The 19,825-nt window shown below is 39.6% G+C and overlaps 1 protein-coding gene across 2 annotated transcripts in view; it reads right to left on the bottom strand.

Moving 5' to 3' along the window:
• Window positions 1–505: 505 nt before the first annotated feature.
• adcy2b (adenylate cyclase 2b (brain)) overlaps window positions 506–19,825 on the bottom strand; it is a 71,811-nt gene continuing 52,491 nt past the window's right edge. Inside the window, exons 16-25 of one of the 2 annotated variants that reach the window (XM_008421438.2) lie at window positions 18,609–18,746; window positions 16,128–16,247; window positions 15,548–15,732; window positions 12,070–12,154; window positions 9,159–9,317; window positions 6,833–6,979; window positions 6,541–6,648; window positions 2,649–2,763; window positions 2,390–2,514; window positions 506–1,442 (exon numbers count right to left, since the gene is read on the bottom strand). In XM_008421438.2, the coding sequence (XP_008419660.1) occupies window positions 1,290–1,442; window positions 2,390–2,514; window positions 2,649–2,763; window positions 6,541–6,648; window positions 6,833–6,979; window positions 9,159–9,317; window positions 12,070–12,154; window positions 15,548–15,732; window positions 16,128–16,247; window positions 18,609–18,746 (1,335 nt within the window). In that variant the 3' untranslated portion in view covers window positions 506–1,289. Of the gene's footprint in view, window positions 1,443–2,389; window positions 2,515–2,648; window positions 2,764–6,540; window positions 6,649–6,832; window positions 6,980–9,158; window positions 9,318–12,069; window positions 12,155–15,547; window positions 15,733–16,127; window positions 16,248–18,608; window positions 18,750–19,825 lie in introns of both variants that reach the window. The other variant, XM_008421437.2, reaches the window with a different exon arrangement.

Raw genomic sequence — 19,825 nt, 5'->3', positions numbered from 1 at the left:
GAAGGGTAGGGGTCCCTGGGCAGAGACAGTTTTGTTGCCCTATTCAAGATAAATAAAACAATAAAATGTATACAATATTTGACTATCGTATACATTTATAAAAGTGTAACAATATTGAAACAACAATTCATATTGGCCTATGAATTTTATATAAGGTACAATTCATTAGCCTAATAGCATAATTGCCCAAAACAATAAGACTTGGGCAATTATGCTATTAGGCTGATGAATTTAAAATATGCATTCATTACAAAAAACATTCAACATATTTGGGGCCGCCCAAAAACGTGGAGCCCGGGGCTACTGCCCGTGTCAGTCCTTTCTAATAATTTATATAGATCACCCATAGCAGAGTTTATAGAAATGGAATTAACTAGTTATTTGTTTTGACATTTTGATATCAAAAGTCTGTCCCAACTATTTTTAAGCACATTGCGCATGTTTTCATTGAATGACGGTCCCAACGTGGGTTTTTTAGTTTTTGGAGAATTAAAACGACACGCGCTGAGAATTTATATACAAATGTTTTAATGGATAACAAAAAAAAGATGGCAGTGAACGTTCACACATATGCTGTTGGCATGGCTCCAGCTTTCATTATATAAAAAACAGAAACCTTCCCCCTTGCTTCATGAGTCAGACTCCACCTGTTGGCATGTGGGACACATATGCAGCTATAAAGCTAGAAATACAATCACAGGTTTTATTTATTTATTTTTTTTTGGCAAACTACCCATCAAGCTGGCAATTTGTTGACACCAACAGCCCCTATATGACGAGAATTATTGTAACATCCATTTGGAAACGAAATGAACCAAAAATCAGCTCTCACTGCCAATCAGGCAGGCAGAGAGTTGGAAAAACAAAAACAAACAAACAAAAAGAACAAATGGACTCGACAGGCGGCTCAATTCGCTCAATTATAAGGCCGTGAAGCACTGCGACACCGGCACGGGTAATTAGCTCCACACCACTACTATTTTACAGACAGGTGACTGGGGGTCCTTGAGAGCTGCACTAATTCAGCCACCCTCTCTTTAGTCAGGCACTCCTTTAGGCCGTGAAGAGACTCCTCAGAGTGACGTCCTCGTAACACTGGAGAGGTACAAACCCACTCAGAGTGCAGCGTTGAAGGACCGCGCCGGCCCACCTCGGCCTCCTTGACGGATGCCGGTCCGGTGCGCCGCTGGCTTCTGGTGATGGGTTCTACTTACAGAGCATGACAAATCACTTCTGTGCCGCTATGTGCGATTGTTGTTTCCAGGCGTGTTTGGGCAGCCGAGGCGTGCTCAGGGCATCACGGTCCCCTGCGACAGAGATCGGGTCATCTCTGTGTGGACGAAGTAGGTCTTCAGCTCCCCTTTGCCCTTCACGTTGATGATGCCGCGGCATGAGCACATGTAGCCCAGGTTGGATAAGATACCACTGGTCTCTTCTGTAACCTGAATGTCACAAAAGCCATTTTGTGACATTATTGAGAAACTTACACTTAAAGTTTCAACCAGATATTCATACATGTACGTTTTGTTCTCACTTTATTTATTTAGCAAATAACATTATTTTTATTTACTAAATGTTAAAAATAATGAAAGATTTTTATACGAGCCGAGTGTATGACTTTATTTTTCAAAAGGATGCGGCAGATATTTTTGTTTTTGTAAAGACATGGCCTCAGTCCTGTAGACATGCATCCTTATGAAGTCTTATATTCATGTGATCTGAAATTAAGGCCTTAAAATGTCTTTTTTTAAAAGTAAGTTGGCCTTAAATATCCTAATCTTAGATCTTGAAACTAAAAAAGGCAGAAATCTGAGTTACACTCAGACGTTTTGTAACTCGAGGTTGTTGAGGTATTAGCTATAGCTGCTAACATACCTTTGCGAGCTGGCTAACTTTTTTGTGTCTAAAGTGGGTGAATTTGCTGACACACAGAGAGCAACGAACAATACCGAGAGACAAAAGTGATCGCCACTCAACGCATATGAAACAAGTCTTAAATTTCACTCAAGGTGGCATTAAAAAAGGTCTTAAAAGTACTTTGTGAAACCTGCAGACAGTCTGTGTAGAGCCACCAGTTCTCTCTGAAGCAATGGGTCAAACTTCCAGCTAGCTACTGTCAGAACCTTGCAGGATACTGACAACTTTTTACCCAAGGCCTACGTTTTAAAAGGCAATTCTACCAAATACTAAAGAAATGTATGAACATTTCCGAAACTGAAGAGAGAAAAAAAAATTCTCTAATTATTCTGGCATTTAGAAAATAGTATTCATTTTGTAATCCTGACTGACTTAGATCAGAAAAAACTATGTCTAATTTGCCATCAGTGAGGAAAAACTCTCTCTGATTTCAGCTGTACATTGATGGACATGCATCATACAGACGTCTTACCTGGATTTTACCCAGAACCCCCGTGGTTTCCATCCTGCTGGCCACATTTACACTATTCCCCCAGATGTCATATTGAGGCTTCTGAGCCCCAATGACTCCAGCTATCACCGGCCCATGGTTAATACCTGGCAAAACAGCAGCATAACCAAAAGAGATAGACATTGGGGTAATCTTCACAAATATCCAACAAAACGGATTCTAAATGAAAAAGATGGAAACAAATATGCACAGTTTTAAGGTTGCGGGAGACGATTCATACCTATTCGCAGCTTGAAGTCATTAAAAGAGTGTTTGTTGATGACGTCTAGCTTCCCAACGAGCGCAAAGGCAAACTCCACCATGGTGCCTATGTGCATGTACTGCCTGTCGTGTTCCTGAGAGAAATGCAGAGTGAACGGAAACGTGTGTCAAGGTGAACAGCAACAAAACCTCTGTCTCAATGACAAAAACACGAGGAACTCAAACTTCAGTCACAATCTGCAAATGAGCTCAACAGATTGTCAATATTCAGCTAATGTAGAAAAAACACAATTTTGCAATTGCGGTGTTTCTATTAAATAAGAACTGTGATAACACATGAATAAGTTTGTTCATGTGATAAGCCATTATCGCGACATCATCATCCAACTACTTCCCGTCTTCTTCATGGTTTGTGCCAGTGGAAACATCTGGTTGTTGATCTTGTGACTCATCTGATGCTCAAAAAATGTTTCCACTGCGTGAACCAGCTTATTCCTGTGTGATTTTAATTTTATTTCTTATGTAATGGAAACACCACCAGAGTGGTGAAATTATGTTTTTTTTTCAACATCAGCAGAATACAGACAAAAATCTGCACGCATTTGTAATGGAAACGAAGTCACAGTTATCCAAGTTTACCCTCCATGACGTCTACTCACAAGATCAGTGACCAAAACGGAAACTAGGAGAGTCGTTTCTTTTTGTCAAATCTATAAAATAAACTGTACTTTATAAAAGTGATGGTAAGAATGAGAAATGAAACCATGGGAAATTGCGTCAGAAGCTTTTCTGCCGTTTAATGTGACATTTATCCTATGCAGCTCAACTGAAATGAAAACACATCTGTCTGAAGAGCCTGTCATGTCACTTCCTGTCCCACTTCCTGCTCTTCTTCGTGGTTTATGGCAGTACTCAAACCCGGGTCTCAGCACGTTGGAACCAATCGCTGAATTGACAGTGATTAATTATTGTCTTTGGTTCAATCTGTTTGAAGAGAAGCTGGAAAAGAAGAAAACAGCTGGAACAAGCTGCTAGGATAACTATGCATTACAGGAAGTAGTCTTCCTAAGTTTGGACCTGCCACCTGCTACAGGGAATCTGATGAACCACACATAGAGATCAGCTGTCCCTGTGAGGTTAGCATGGAATTTGCTCGTTTCAATCATTCAGGTTAAGCCAGAGTTCGCAGAGAGGTCACTAAGGATTTCATGAACCAAATGCATACAGTAAGTCCTCAAGATTAAACGTAACTGCTCTGAAAATGTAACCCCTTAAATACATAAATATAAACCAGTTAACAGTGATTAGAGAAGGTTTCTGTCTCAGTTTCTCTGACCAGATCTTTGTTTTATAAATGCTCAACATGTAAAATGAAGAGACAACTCCTGGCAACATGAAGAAGGTTTAAGAACTTTGACAAAAGGTGAGAAACAAAGTTGTTGAGATGTAATTCAATAACTAGCTTTAAAATAATTTAGAAAATTATTTTAAAGCCATTTCTATGTTTTGGAGCCTCTAGCGAATCAGAGTGCCAGTAGCAGCTTAGCTTATGCACCCGGACAATGACCTGAAGTACACAAGCTACTTTATCTCTAGAAAAAAGCTAAATTAAAGTTTTGGAGTGGCCTAGTCAAAGTTTCAAAAATGGCTTAGGCATAAAATCCAATTGGAATGCTGTGGTATGATCTTACAAATGCTAATCACACTTAAATATCCTCCAGTGTGGCTAATTTACATTTGCCTAAGAACACTGGATCAAAATTAATCCATGGTGATGTCATTTCCTGTTATTACAAAAGCTTGATGGGTTTAGAAAGACAAAGTGCCAGGTGGGTTTTTGATAAAAAAATATTTCCCCCTGAAATGAATAAAAATATTTGAAAACCGTTTTATTTTTGGTTAGATTATCTGTGACTGATTAAAATTAGTTTCACGATTTACTCTATCAGAAAATGTCTTCACGGTCAGAGATCTGGAGAAAATACTACAACCTAGAGTGGGGAAGTTTAACAAAGTCAGGATGTGGTTGACTAGTTAAAGTGCGTACACTTTCATGTAACCGCTGTCTGGTATTTTTTATTATTTTTTATTTTATTTGGGGTTAGTAGTTTAATTGTACAAGAAAAATGTCACATGAAAACTAAAAGGCAAAAATAACTACAAATGTTGATTGAAGAGTCTGGCCCGTTGGACGTTAAGATATATTTAAAGAAAACCTCTTGACTGATGCAGTGTCTGAATAGGAGGCGGGGCTGAGTGGACGCCAAATTAATCCAGATTTTCAACAATCAGGCAGATCTCCTGACACAGTGCTGATGTCTGACCAAGACCCCCGTTTGTTCACATGCATTCAGGTGTGCGGCAATGAATCGCTGATGGACGGGTGATGCTGCTGCAGATTTCATGGAGCGACCCACACGGGGCTTTTAGCTGCGCTTGGAAAGCCGTTGACGCTGCGATGCTTTTCACTGCCCCATTTTTTGTGGCCTCAGGCAGCCGTAGATAATTAGAAGGGAAAGTCCAGGGACTTGTCAAATGTACATACAGAGACTAAAAGATAACCCTCTGTTGACTCCCTGCATGAAGCCGCTGTATTCTCAGCACAGAGCCTCCAAAAGTCTTCATAACCAATCAACTTCTTGGCAGTTTGTCACATTACGACCACAAGCTTTAGTGTTTTCAATTGGGGATGGTTTGTAATAAATCCAGGAGAAAGTAGAGTGTGTCAAGTCTGGCGTGCATTTTGCATTCAGACCAATTTTAGTGCATCATGTTACTGTAAAAGTCTTTAAAGTGTGGATACTAGCATACAAAATTAGCATGCTCAACCCTCAGGTCGTATGTTTTTCATATTTACCATTGGCCACTTGAATTTTTCAAGTTGGGCGTCTTTTTTTTCCTTTCTCTTTTAACCAGTTATTGCCATAAAATGTCCCTCATTTTGGTCGTCCTATTCATACTATTTTAAATGAAAATGTAACAAAATCAGACAGCAAAACTTAAACGGAGGACTTTGCCGTTTGCGGTTCTCACACCGGTCGTCAACTGAGACAAAGATATGTGACATCATCTAAATAGTTAGCATTAGCTTCTGCCAATTTTATTAGGTGGCTAGCGGTTTAGCATTAGCTTAGTTTCCCCATATTTTTCTATATGTAACATCTTAGCAATAACATTCTCTATTTTTTCCATGCGTCTCAAATTGTAGTGTTAGTTGGATCAAATTTTTTAGCAGTGTTAGCAGAGCTACGACTTGTTTACAGAATAAGTGGCTACTGAACACAACTTTCTGTTAAGCCATGCCCACAATGTCAATATCTTCAGCCGATCTTAGTGCAAACATAAGATCCAGATCTTGGCGGCCATTTTGAACCACATGATTTCTATGGTTCAAAATATGTAGGCCATGTTTTGACACCAAACACTGTGATAATCATCTGTGATAAATACGGGCAAATCAAGAGCAAAAATTTATTTTCCTTCACGACTGTGGTGGTCATCTTGAATTTTTTTAGTGGCTGAGAGTTTTTAAATATATATTTTTAAAGCAAGCCGCTGGAAACATGGATGCCAAGTTAGGTCCTTGATGCACACGTGAAGGATTTTGGTCTGTTATCTTCTGCACTATCTGTAGGCTCCTCCCTATGTTGCAATTAAAGCTGCAGGTCTTTTGGTTATGTTTCTTTAAGCTTCGAACATGGAGATTCAAATTTCTGCTGATTGTTGTCAGGAGTCAGACTGAAGTTGAACATCAGTGTTACAAAAGTTATGAAAACCAGCCACTCTTACCTCCCACATAAATCCCAGTAAAATACATAAATGTAGTGGTTTGATTGGGACAGAATGCACTTGTAGCTACAAGCTACTTGTCTTAGGATTTGCTGAGTCTTACTGTTGAGGTGAAAGCTTACTTGTGTGCACTCTGGTCCTGGAGCCACATTGAGCCCAGTTGCAGCCATGTAGGTGCTACCAATGGTCTTTATCTTCTCCACGCCGCTGAACTTGGGCTTAGACAGCAGCTGTGAACGCAGAGGGAAGCCAGCACAAAGCGTGAAATCGGAGCAGCATCCAAACGACCGCCTGGCTTTGTGCTCCTTCCGCTCAGGAGCATCATGACACTTCACCGGAGAAGGTCAGAAATCTTTCTTTTGTCTTTTTCCACACTTTCAGACAGTCAGGATTATTAGTAAGAGAGGAGTTTACCTCATCAAAGTCGGCTATGATCTCGTTGAGAAGTCGGAGGCACTCCAGTCCTTCCTTATTGACATCAGACTCGGTGTAAAACTCTTTGAAGTCCGGGATGGAGGCGAACATCACGCACACTGACTCGTACGACTGATGATAAAGGTCCTGATAAGAAGAAGAAGAAGAGGAAAAAGAAGAAGATGACAGCTGGATGGGCCGTATCGAACAAGCACTCGCACCAGAAAGATGAAGAGAAATGGCCTGTGGTTTCATCGGGCTTCACAAAAAATAAAATAAAAAATAGCATGCCCTAAATGCCTCATGCTGAAAACTGACACTTAGACTTTAAATAAACAAGAAGACGCTTTAATCATCTCTGCAGGGACGCCAGGCCCCCGTGGCAGCCGGAAAATAGGGGCATTCATCTTTAGAAAGTAGGAGGTAAGAACAGAGCAGCTCAGGTGACGCTCAGAGCGAAAGAGGTTTTGTCTTGTGCAACTTCTTTTTTTTTTGGAAATGTTTCAGAGTAGAAAGTAAAGCAAGTTATACTGGGTGAAGATCATGCAAAGTGTAACAGCTAAGAAAAACAACATCAATAACAGCATGCAAATGTAGAGCACTTTATTGGCACCTGTGGTAAATAATGTTTGAAAAAACCTGAGATCAATTCATATATCACAATAAAAAGAGTGAGGAGAACTAACTTGACTACATTTATTCATTGTGGATAAAAACCCCACACTGTTAAATAGTTTTCAGCAAAACCATTATTTTTGCCTGTAGAATTTCCTCTAAATAAACTCGAGTTGCTAACATTTCAACTTTATTTCTTTCATCAGGTTTTCTAGAAACTTCTGTTTTGTCCGCCATCTTGTCTTTCTGTGTTTTTATAAAATGACACGGAGACCTGTGTCTTTCAGCCACTGGCCACAAAGCCGGACCTATTTTCATCTGCCCAGCACACAAAAAGAAACCTCAGAGGCTCACTGCAGAGAGGGGCATCTTGGGGGCCAGCACATCTCCATGACAACCATTACAATAAAAAATGCCAGTAAGTTGTTCGGAAATGCTACCATCACAAATGTAAACATGAGGTAGTTGACTTGACGCTACCATAACCTTAACTGGAACTGTAATCAGATTAGGGTAGGTGTCCCGATCAGTGTGATATCAAAGTTGGACCGATTTCCAGTATCGATATCAGAGCGATTTCTGATATTGACATGCAGACCCACTGGTTCATGATAAATGGCTCAGTTGTTCTCATACCTACTGCTGCTGACTATTGTTCTCTGTTTGATTAAAATTGCTTGATCAAGTCTTTTCTAACATCATACACCACAAAATTAGTCATAAAAGTGTGTATGATTTGTGCTGATATTGTATAATATCGATATTGGCCAATGCTCATATCTGCGATATTAGTATCAGGAGGGAAAAGTTGTATCAGGACACTCGGATACAAAAAAAGGGCGAAAAAGGCTGTTGTTCATAGTATGAACAGCAGAGGGAATAATGTACTGATATGGGTATGTATATAAAATAATTCCTTCTAAGGCTTTGGACACACCTTCACCAGGGGTGCCGTTTACTGGTCAGAGACGGTGGAAACCTGGAGTGACTACTGCACTGCTGTTCAGCTTTTCTTAGAGAATAATCCTCAAATTTTCAATGCACGGTCTCCCTCCCCATGAGAGTCGCTGCCACTGTCGTAACTGGGTCACCGAGGAAGACGAGTGAGGCAGAGCTGAAGCCTGAAGTGAAAGGCGCAGGTACATTACAGCACCTTTTACTTCACTGAGGCACGACTCAGTCAAAATACCCCCAGAATTATTTTATTATGCAGGCAGAGAGATATTGCTTATTTTTTTTTAACTGTACTATTTTTTAAAGCTTTTTTCAAATCAAAAACTGTAAAAGATGGAGCCCATTTTTCATGGATCAAGATCTAGAGCTTTGTGATTGCTACCAGCAAAGAGAGAAAATATGCTGTTTAAAAGTGTCTGCCACTGGTTCATCCCTCGAGTTTTTCATGTTTTAATGATTCACACGTCAGAGTCAAGTAACAAGGAACAAACAAAGAGAAGATTCTCTTAGAAATTGTCAGAAGGGGCTGAAAATATCCTAAAATCATCAAACAAAAAACACTAAAAGAGGTTCAGAAAGTCCAACAGAAATCCAGATCATGGCTACAATAAAGAATTTCAGGTCAGAAATAGCAAAATAGGAAGGAACGATGACTGACCGAAGACTTCTGCATGATAATATCGCACAATGACATCTAAGTCGCAACATTTGCTGATTTGAATCGAAACCTAAAAACATCTTGATATGTTTTTTTCACCTCATTTTTCCAGTTGCGTCCCAGGAAGTGCTCGGCCACGTGCGCCGGTAGGACGTTCTCCAGCAGAACCCGGTTCAGGTTCTCCATGGTTTCTATTTCCTCACACTCCCTCTTGAACTTGTCCCGCCACAGGAAGTCCAGCCGGCAGTAATACTCGTTCTGTTGGAGGAGGACGAAGAGGAGAGGGAAGACTCTCTGTAAGCCTTGACTTAAAGACTTTTAGAAGGATTTTATGATCCTTTAACATAAAATAGAGGAAAATTGTTAAGTAGAAGTAAAATTATACAACGTTTTCAAAACGTTTAACAAATAGAAATCCAGCCAAGTGTTTTGAGGTGTGACACTACCGCTACTGCTGCTCTACAAAATAGCTCAAACCAGATTGGGTAATGTCTGAAAACAACAGTTGAGTTTTGTCACAAATTTTCAGCTACATCTAGGTCTGTACTTTGACTGGGCCATTCTGACACATAAATGCGCTTTGATTTAACCCATTTCACTGCAGCTGTGGTTAAAATGCTCTGCTTTTCTTTCATGATTGTTTTTTATTTAGCTTCGAAAGTCTTTCTGTAAATGCCGTGCTAAATAATGCAACCCCGCAGCATCATACTCCCACCACCAAATTTCACTACTGTCTTTAATTTCCATCAAATAGCAAATTACTTGAATCACTGCAAAAACACAAAATCTTAAAGTATTTTTGGTCTAGTTTTCATTGTAAATATGTAGCTGTACTGGGCCAAAGTTTTTCTGACAGGAATACGTTATTTTTCTGTGTTTTCTTTTCCTTTTCATGTTTCCTTTGTCAGTACAAAATATCTGCTGATATCCACGGTCACTTCATTAAATTAAATCAACATTCACACAACAATACTATCAATGAATAAATATGGCACTGCAAAAACATCCATCCATTTTCTTTCACCCTTGTCCCTCAGTGGGGTCGGGAGCACTGCAATAACAAACAAATAATTCTTACCAAGTACTTTTATTCTAGTTTCTAGTGCAAATATCAAAGTTCACTTGAAATTAAATAGAAATAACTTACAAGTAACTTTTCAGCAAGATATAGGAGCTTGTTTTAAGTCAATAATTTTTTAATATTTTTTAAAAACTAGCAGATTATTTGACTTAAAACAAGGCATTTTTCCCAAGTAATAAGTAAAATAATCTTCCAGTAAAACTGATACTTTTCATTTGTGTTAAGGAAATATTGACTAGCTGAAAAGTTTCTTGTAAGCTAATTTCAAGTGTACTAAGAGATTTGCACTAAAAACTAGACCAAAAATACTTGGTAAGATTTTTTTGTATTATTTTTATTTTTGCAGTGAAACTGATTTGATTGGTCCCTAAAATAAAGGCCTTGTGCAAAACTACCTTCAGCTTATTGCTTCTCAGTGGCAGGCGGCTTAATTTCTTTCCTAATGCGTCGCGACTGCGAGGCGGTCGTATTTGGAATGCTTGGTATTCATGGAAAAAAATTAGAGTGCCAATAACAAGACAGCGAGACAATGCGAGAAGCAGCGCAGCTATTGCTCAAGGAAAAAGCAGACAGAAGCTGCTTTGCATAAAACATAGCTGCTGCTTCCTTTTCTCTTTCTGTGCTTTTTGGTTATTCATGCTTGAGGTAGTTTTGAATACATCTGCATATGTTAGCAGGACTCGTATACGAAGGTCAAGACAACCCGAGGTTGCGTGTTCGCGCCTCCGTTTCCGGAGCGCACCGTCTCTGCATCCGAAGGCTACAAGGTTCTGGTGGGCGGGCTCCTATACCTACTGTCCAGGGAGATGTGGTTGATCAGCAGGCTGGATGATAGATAAATGCACCGAGTTATTTATTTTATTCCTTGACATTAGCATCAGCCCTGGCAAATTCAGAAGATTCCACCACCGAAGGACGGAGGGATCTTCTACGTTTTTGGGGTTTGGGAGTTTCTGAGAAACAGCCTTCTACCTTCTTAGCACAAATTAACAACCGGCATCATTCGGGTTGAGCGTGTAAAAGTAGACGAGGAGAGTCTACCTCGGCGAGTCTGGAAAGTAGGCCAGCTCATTCCAAATGCCGTTTAGAAAGCAGCTAAACGAGGCTGTAAATGAGTTTTGCTCCACTGTGCAATCTGTTCTTGGGGGATGAATCACTGATGCTGTTTTCCTTGTAACCTGATTTCTCCTCCCCTCTGAAGAAAGTTCTGAGAAAAGACCTCATTAGAGCTGATAAGAAATTTGGCGAGGAAAATTTGTTAACGGCCTGCTTGAAGCGTGCAGAATCGTTTTGAGCGCCTCAACCGCTCGGGGCAAAGAGGTCTTCCAATAATAATTTTAGCGTTAGATAATGGAAGAATTTTGTAATTGAAACTGAAAAAAAATGAAGAAGCATTTTAAGAACGGAATCAGCTTCGAACAAGGAGTTTTAAACATCCAAGTCGGGTCAACAAAACCTTTATTTCTCTGCCGAGGGTGACCCAGAATGAGAACAACGCAAGAAGCTGATTGGGCCGACCACACGTCTCTGGGGAGCTCCGGATGTGGGTACAGAAGTCCCAGCACAGAACATCTGCTTTGACATGATAGATGTTACCCCTAAAAAAAGATTCAATTCCCCGCAGAAAATCTGTGTCAGCGGAGTTAGTGTCACATGACGCGATTACGGTGGTGTTGCACCAACACTACAGAAGACAAAACGTATTTTTATACACCGAAAGCTTCTGAACTGCAAAAATATCCTTCTCTGAAGGAGTCAAAGTACCTCCCACCCCCCCACTGACCTCCAGAAGTCTCCATCTCTGCTTAGATGGAGCTGAAGATGATCTTTGAATGCTGAATGACCTAATTACTCAGTTATGACTGCAGCAGTGGCAGAGAAATCAAGTTTTATTATCAGTGATGTCTCCACGGGGGGCGAGCCACTCACCTGCCTGGCTAATACCAGCAGAGTGATGAAGAAGATGAACAGAGACACGGAGCCCATGGTCTTCAGGTCCTTCAGGACGCCCGGTCTGAAAAACATGTTTGAAAACCCTTACAATTATAACGTTCACTTAGAAACAGTGTTTTGGTTTAACTGCAGGTAGTAAAGATGTATAAATTCATATTTTGTAGCAGTAACACAGATGCGGTAATATCACAGATAAAAATGTGTCCATTTGCCAACGGAAAATAACTTTTTCCTCATGGAACATTTTACTATATAGAGGTTGTGCTTGACTTTGTTTTTGTTATCTGTCATTTTGACTGATGGCGCCTGAAATGTTACGCCAATCTACGTTTACCTGCCAGTTTTCAAAAATGATAATAACGAGAAATTCAGTCGCATTTAATTTCCATTCGGTCTAATTAACCGAATGGAAATTAAAAGCAACACGCTGAACAGAGAATCCACAATGTGCTGTTATCCATGAAGCTGATGAATGCCGTGACAAAAACTACCGACTGTGGCCACAATAACTACATAACACACAAAGGATGGAAATGAAACGATTGCATCTAAATTTAGGGTTAGGTTTAGGAACAGACAAGCAGTCGTTAGGATTAGGGAAAATGTCTGGGTTAGGTGTAAATTTTGTTACTAAAATGAATGGCAGGCAATGCAACAAGTCCTAATGTACTTGTGTTTGTAGAAAAAAAAGCAAAACTAACTAATAAATGTTCCTCTTAAACAGCATGATATTTAAATAGTATTTCGTCCGTCTGCAGATATTCGTGACCCTTGAGGATCTCTGCAGTCTTATTTATTTCAGTTTTGCCCTGCTGATGCAATGCATGGATGCATCCATGCTTAACGACGGCAGGTTTTTCCAGCTTTTTTCCATTATTTACGGCTATTATTATTAAGGACAATCTGCCAATCAAGTCCAGTTCTTCTTTAAAGAAATAACTTTCTTGGACATCAGTAGCTAAATAGCATAAGACACCTGTTTACAAGAACTCCTTCAGAGTTTGGTCCGTTCAGAGTCTGATTGCAATCACATCCTAATCAGCCGGTCTGAAAAAACCACCACCATGATTTCATCATTATTATCTCTTTAAACGATCAAAAACCTTCCAGCTGATGCCAAAATGTTGTTTTTAGAGACACAGCAAGCCTTTGTTTCTGGACATATTAACAAAGTAATCCAATATCACACATTTGTCTTGTCTGAAAATATAAAAGTTTCAGTAAATGTAAGACTTGCGATGCTGTTCATCTCATCTTTTGTTTACATTTCAAAACGTCAGCCCATATGTCATTACCTTTCCATTTATAAATTTTTAATGAGCATGAGCCATGAGATTTATCTAACTGTTAAACAGCAGATTATTAATGGTGAATGCAGGGTTGGATTTAGAATTTTAAGGGTCCAGGGCCTACAGCCAGTTTTGGTCCCCTATCAAAAAATAAATAAATTATATATATATATATATATATATATATGCTAAAAATAATTTAAAAAACAACATCAGGCAAATTATAATACATTAATAGGTAGGTCTGTACAGTTTCAGGTTTAAAATATCCCATCCCAAAACTCCATGTAAGACGTACAATAATTTCAGAATTTCCAAATATTTTTGTGTTTTATACAATAACAAAATGTAACAATATTGCAAAAAACACTTCATATGGGCCTGTGAGTTTTATATTAAAAGGTACAAAATAAAACATACATTAATTTCAAAAATATTCAAAATTTTTGGGGCCGCCTCAAACTTGGGGCCCTGGGCTACTGCCCGTGTAAGTCCTTTCTAGATAAAACACATTCATAAATCAAACTAACAAATGTAATTATCTAATTAACAGCACAGTATATGAATATTATTCTGAGCAGCCACTTGTAGATTAATAACAGTTTTTTCTGTAGTTTTAAATTGGTGGTCAACACAAATGAGTCCCATTTTAGGCGTATTCTGCGTCCTGAAATAGCCTGTTTTTGTAGAGTAATAACCAGAAAGATGAAGTTCACACTGAGGAATTTAATCAAAAACTTTTTTGAGCTTATTTGTTGACTCGAACAAGCTGACCAGAATAGCTTCCATCTGTAACAGCTGATCCGAGATAATCTTCATGCTTCTAGGAACACTGCAGAGTGTCTGCTTATTTCATCATATCTACCCTTCTAATCAAACGTAGAAGTTTTTTCTCTTTATTTTATGTTTCTATGATCTGAAGAACTGTCTCTAAAATGGGAAAATGTCCTTAAGAGTGACTTAAATCCCTTAAATCTACTTTATTTATGACATTTTTAGCAATAATTTGGTTCTCTTTACATTTTCACCTCCCTCTCTATCAGCCTCTGGTAAACTTGGGTTCTCATCCAGCCTGGTTTATCATGGCTACTGTTATTTTGCATCCTTTTTTATACGTTTTTCTGACTTTATGTAATGTTCTGCTTTAGTGACTCAACATACATGAATCGGGCCTTTATTTCTCAATTTAGATACAGCCCGTTAATAAAAGATGACAGACTATAAATAAAAGAAAAGTAGAAAACCTTCTGTATGTGTGTTTAAGGACGGTGGGTACAAACCTTTCCTCCCCTTTGAATAAATGCACTTAAATTACAGATTGGACCTTTCTAAACATGCTACCATTTATATGAGATGAATTTTCTTAAGCACATTTTACGAAAGTCACCAGTATATATGGAGGATGTTTCACTGACTCACCGGTGCATCTTCATCTAAATGCCAACTAATTCAACGTGATCGAACAGTATTTTTTGTTTGCATTTGTTTGCTCACAAGACACAACTCTGTTATGTTTGCGTGCACAAAAATAGATATTTGAACTGTAAATTCACTGCCGTACCTCAGCTGACTGAACTCTACCCACACACTTTTCTGCTACTTGTTAGAGAAGTAACGCTAACTGAGGATGTTGATAATGTGTCAGGAATCAGGTTTATTAGGCAGCCTTGGTCTATTTCCTTTTCATTTAGCACTTCAAAATGATTCCCCTGTATTTGCCTGTAGAAGAAGAAACTCACTCCTCATGCTAACAAAGCAAGGTGAGAGAGAAACCAAGGTTTTTTTTTTTCTGCCAGCTTCTCTCAGAGCTAGAGAAACTTTCGACAGGTTTTTTTTTGTTTTCTTCTTCTCTCCCCAGCGGTTGTCAGTCAAAGGCAAAAGCTGAATCCTTCTCCATCAACACGAGCGGCATTATCTCTTTCTGCCACTCATCATCCCCTCCTTCCAGCCGTTCCGCTCCACTGACAGCAGAATGGGACGCTGCCAACTCCGCCACCGAGTTGTTTCAGCGGTCCCCTGCTGCAGACTTGCTCATTTTAATAGGCCGGGATTAACCAACGGGGTCGCAAAGGTCAGAGGGAGATGTGGGATGTTAGTCGGATTATACAGATTTAACCAGACTTCCCATCTCTGTAATGTGAAAAGGTAGGAGAACTGGCCGGTACCTGTCCGGCTTGTCCGTGGGGTAGAGGGCTTTGTTGAATCCATCCAGCAGGGAGGCGTGAGTCTGCAGGATGATGATGTTGTAGATCACCACAGCGACCAGCATCACCACCATCTTCAGCTCGTAGTTGATCCTCAGGAAAACCGAGCACGAGACCAGGCCCAGAATGCAGCAGTAGATGAAGTACTGAAGACGTAAAGAACAGCAGAAACCCTCGTCTGAAAGGGGAAACGTTATGTGTTTTCCAGGTCACTGTGTAGCAAATGTTACCTTGAGTTACTAAAAAATGCTATAAATACCAAATATAACTTTAAAGAAATTTTACTTCCAGATTTGACGCCTTGAATTTGGGCATCTGTCTCTTTAAGAAGCTCCTGCTCTTTCTGAAGTCATCACAACATGGCTTCTCTATTAACCCTTTAACAACGTTTTTACCAGAACTGTGCTGACAAGTAGCTCATATAACGAACTCAGCCGATGTGCAGTTCAACCAGGTGTTTGCCAATTGCTGCTGGCTAGTCTGAAGGAGCCGAGTTTTAATTACACAACAAGGCACAAATCTGACAACCAGTCACGCCTACCGGCAGGTAAAACTTGTTTTTGTCCTCCAGGTAGTTGGACCGGCTGCTGTTGGACACATTCACAAAGAGAGCAGCCATCTGGATGTCATCTGCAGCTCCTCCAGGATCCTCCACAAAGAACTGGACAAACAAATCATAGGAAACATGTTGAATTTATTTTAAATCACCTAGCAATGAGTTGAGATATACAGATCTGAGTCGCTTCCGGTAAAAATGAGCAAAACACTAAATTCAAAGAGCTTGTCTGAAGGTTTTTCCATCAAGCTGCTCTCCAGCCTCGTTGAAAAATCATGTGCAATCTGCAGCTATTGTAAAAGTTTGGCACTTTCAGATAAAGAGAATTAACAAGCGATTTACTTTTAATTCTATGGTTTGTGCTGCGTATTTAGCTTGTGTCAGCCAGTCGTTCTCCTAACTGATTATTTTATATTTTTATCAGCCGATTAGCAAGAATTATCACTTGGAGAATAATCCTACTAGACAGGATCAACCCCGACATAATCACAGAAAATCAACTGTAGAGCGGAGCGGCTGAGTCACTGCGGTTATTATTGAGCTCCAGCTGGTCCGAGCGCTACTCATTGTTCTGCTGAACGAGTGCAGAGACTCCATGTCAGTCGCGAGGTCAAGTTCGCCACTTTCTGCAGCCGGGAAGCACCAGAGCGCAGAGGCTGAGCCCCGCCACTCGGCTCGGAGCGCTGATTCACCGCTTCAGCCTATTCAGCCCTGAAACTTTTATCACGCCGTCTCTGTAGAAGCTGTGCGGAGGGTTGAAAACCTGCAATTGTTTTGCCTTCATCCAGCGCCGCTGCCATTGTTCTTGGCTGCATCAGCTTCTCCTGCAGGTGCTCTGGCAGTCACAGTCATAGTTTTTTTTTTTTTTTTTCCTTCTTCTTTTTTGAATTTCTTTGAAAATGCCTGATTGTCACTTGAGAAACAGCCATTTTTATTCCAGAAAAAAGGTTTTGCTGCTGTTCCCTGGAATTATGATTTACACTTGACACTGCCAGCCGAGGCTCCTGGAGCCACGCCCGCCTGGTGGCAGGAAGGAAAAATCTTCCTGCTACTATTAATTTATGAGTGGCATGTTCCTTTCAAAAAGAGAAATTCCTCTTTCTGGAATACTGTTCCTCTACTCATTTTGGTGTCTTAATGAATAATTCAAAACAAAAAAAAACTGATTTGGGTTCAAAAGTTAACATTATATCTAGTTTTACCATTTCATTTTTATTTTTTTACTATTTTATTTTTTTAAGTATTTGTTTTGTTTGTATTTGTATTTGTTTATTTATTGATCAACAAATACAAAAAATTTTTTCAAAAGCGATGCATAGAACTAACATCGGTATTGGTTGATATAGTTTTTTTTAACATATCGGTATTGGCCTGATAAGTAAAATTGGGCCGATATTAACAACAAATATTCATTTCCATCTTGTTGCCGTTAGTTTCTGGAAGGGGAGGAGAAAGTGTTGGTCATGTGGTTTTTGTTTGGTCATGTGACGGTGATAGTGATGCAGCAAAGGATTGTGGGAAGTTTAACCGAAGCAAAGAAGCAGTGAAGTCAGTGGTGTGGTCGTTGAAATGCTAGGAATATGATATACAAGATATACAATATCTGTAAATATTGGTAATCGGTGACGGCAGAAATATTTATATTGGATATTGATATCGGCCCAAATTTTCATATTGGTGCATCGTTAGTTTTGTTGATAAAGGGGAAAAAGAAATCCAAACGAATCTGGTCTTATGGGGAAAAAATTAACTGTCCATTGTATTAAATCATTTTTCAACATTTCTTCAGTAGCTGAGTTCAGTTCAGCTCCAGCAGCCACAATGAAGTCAAATTACCACCAATGGTGTTAAATCAGGAAATATCCTAAACAAGACCTGACTAGTAAAATTTATGTCTGCATGTTAAAAAGTGAAATGTTTAAGTCAATTCAGCATCTGTATCGGATCGGGACCAGCCGATACTAAACCTCAGAGATCATTATCGGTAAAAAAGTAAATCGGTCCGTCCTTAGTGAAAATCCAAATTTTTGAATTGAATTCATCTTGAAACAAAAGGAACAGTTCATATTCATGACTGTATATTCATCAAGACACAAAATGCTGTATGTAAACTTCTGACATTAACGGTAGATTTGAAGAAACGTCGATAAAGTTCCCAACTATTGGACGGCCTCGCTATTAGAACAACGGTGCAAAGGCCAAACGGAGGAGTTCTGCTCCTACTGGGTAGGAATTATGTGATCTGCCTCCAACTCTGCATTAGTTATCCTTTGTGATTATTTTTGCTGATAGCGCTGCAGTACTTGACTTCATAAAACCGAACCCACAGTTTATTGCATTTTTTTGCTGCTATAAATACCACACAGGCCAACACTTTATCTGCAGCTGCTTGCTGATCATGCACACACCCACGAGTCGCAAGAAGACAAACTACATTCGCAACATTTTCTACCCAGCCAGTCTCACCATATTGAACACAGCCATCACCAGTATGAGAGCCGTGGTCGTCATGGTGAGGACCAATCGCAGCCAGGGGTTGTTGGTGACGATGATGCGAGAGGAAGCCGGGAGCCATGGCAGAGAGCAGAAGGACCCCTTCCCTCCCTGCTGTGGATCCAAGGAAACAGCAGGAGTGACTCAAAGATGCAGGGAGAAAAGGAGGGAGCAGTGGACAAACTTCCAGCATATTTGTTTAAAATAATATCAGCAATACACACTTAAAAAAGATTAAGCCTAAAAACTGAAAATGTAAAACACACAGAATGCAATCGATGCATACAAATTAGTTTGCAATCCTGATAAAATGCGAGATATAGGTATAGGAGCTTGTTTTAAGTCAATTATTCCTAAATATTGATGAAAAGGTTGTAGTTAAATTATTTCATTTACAAAAATAAATTTTTCCCAAGTTACAAGTGGAAAAATCTGCAAATGGAACACGTTTTTTGTTGTTGTTGTCAATGTTAAGGAATTATTTATACAAAAAAAGCTTTTGCAACTTGCTGAAAACTTACTTATGAGTTAGTTTTGTCTCATTTCAAGTGTACTAAGATATTTGTACTGCAAACTAGACCAAAAGTTTTTTGATGTTTTGTTTTTGCAGTGTAAAACAGAAGGTTAGGAGGTAAAAAAGGGCATTAATCAAACTGTTAAGCATGGTGGAGGATCTGTGATGCTGTGGGCCCGTTTCACTTCCAAAATCTTGTTGGAAAGTATTGCAACATAAAACTTTTTGAAATAAACATCTGATGAAGTCCAGCATGAAACTAATAACTGATCATAAATAAACTGATTAAAAAAAGAAAAATAAATGTTACCGTATTTTCCGCACTATAAGGCACACCTAAAAACCTTACATTTTCTCAAAAGCTGACAGTGCGCCTTATAATCCAGTGCGCCTTATATATGGACCAATATTCTAACAACTACGGTAAGCAGCCGCCGACTTCATTTTTGCCCATAGAAGAAGAAGCGCGCGGTGCATGCTGGGATAGTTGTCAGAATGCTGGTTTGTAATCTATTAATAAAGTTTGACTGACCCATCTACCTACCGACCGTCTAGAATAGCGGTTCTCAACGTGGGTGGTACCGCCCCCCAGGGGGCGTTCAGAGGACGGCAGGGGGCGCTGGCGGACATTTTTACAAAAGGGGGGCGCTGGGATGCTTTTGGGGGGCGTTTGGTC

Source organism: Poecilia reticulata, linkage group LG11, assembly GCF_000633615.1.
Source record: "Poecilia reticulata strain Guanapo linkage group LG11, Guppy_female_1.0+MT, whole genome shotgun sequence".
NCBI classification, from domain to species: Eukaryota; Metazoa; Chordata; class Actinopteri; order Cyprinodontiformes; family Poeciliidae; genus Poecilia; species Poecilia reticulata.
Note: the sequence above shows the minus strand (reverse complement) of the source record. Positions and strands in the feature narration are given on the sequence as shown.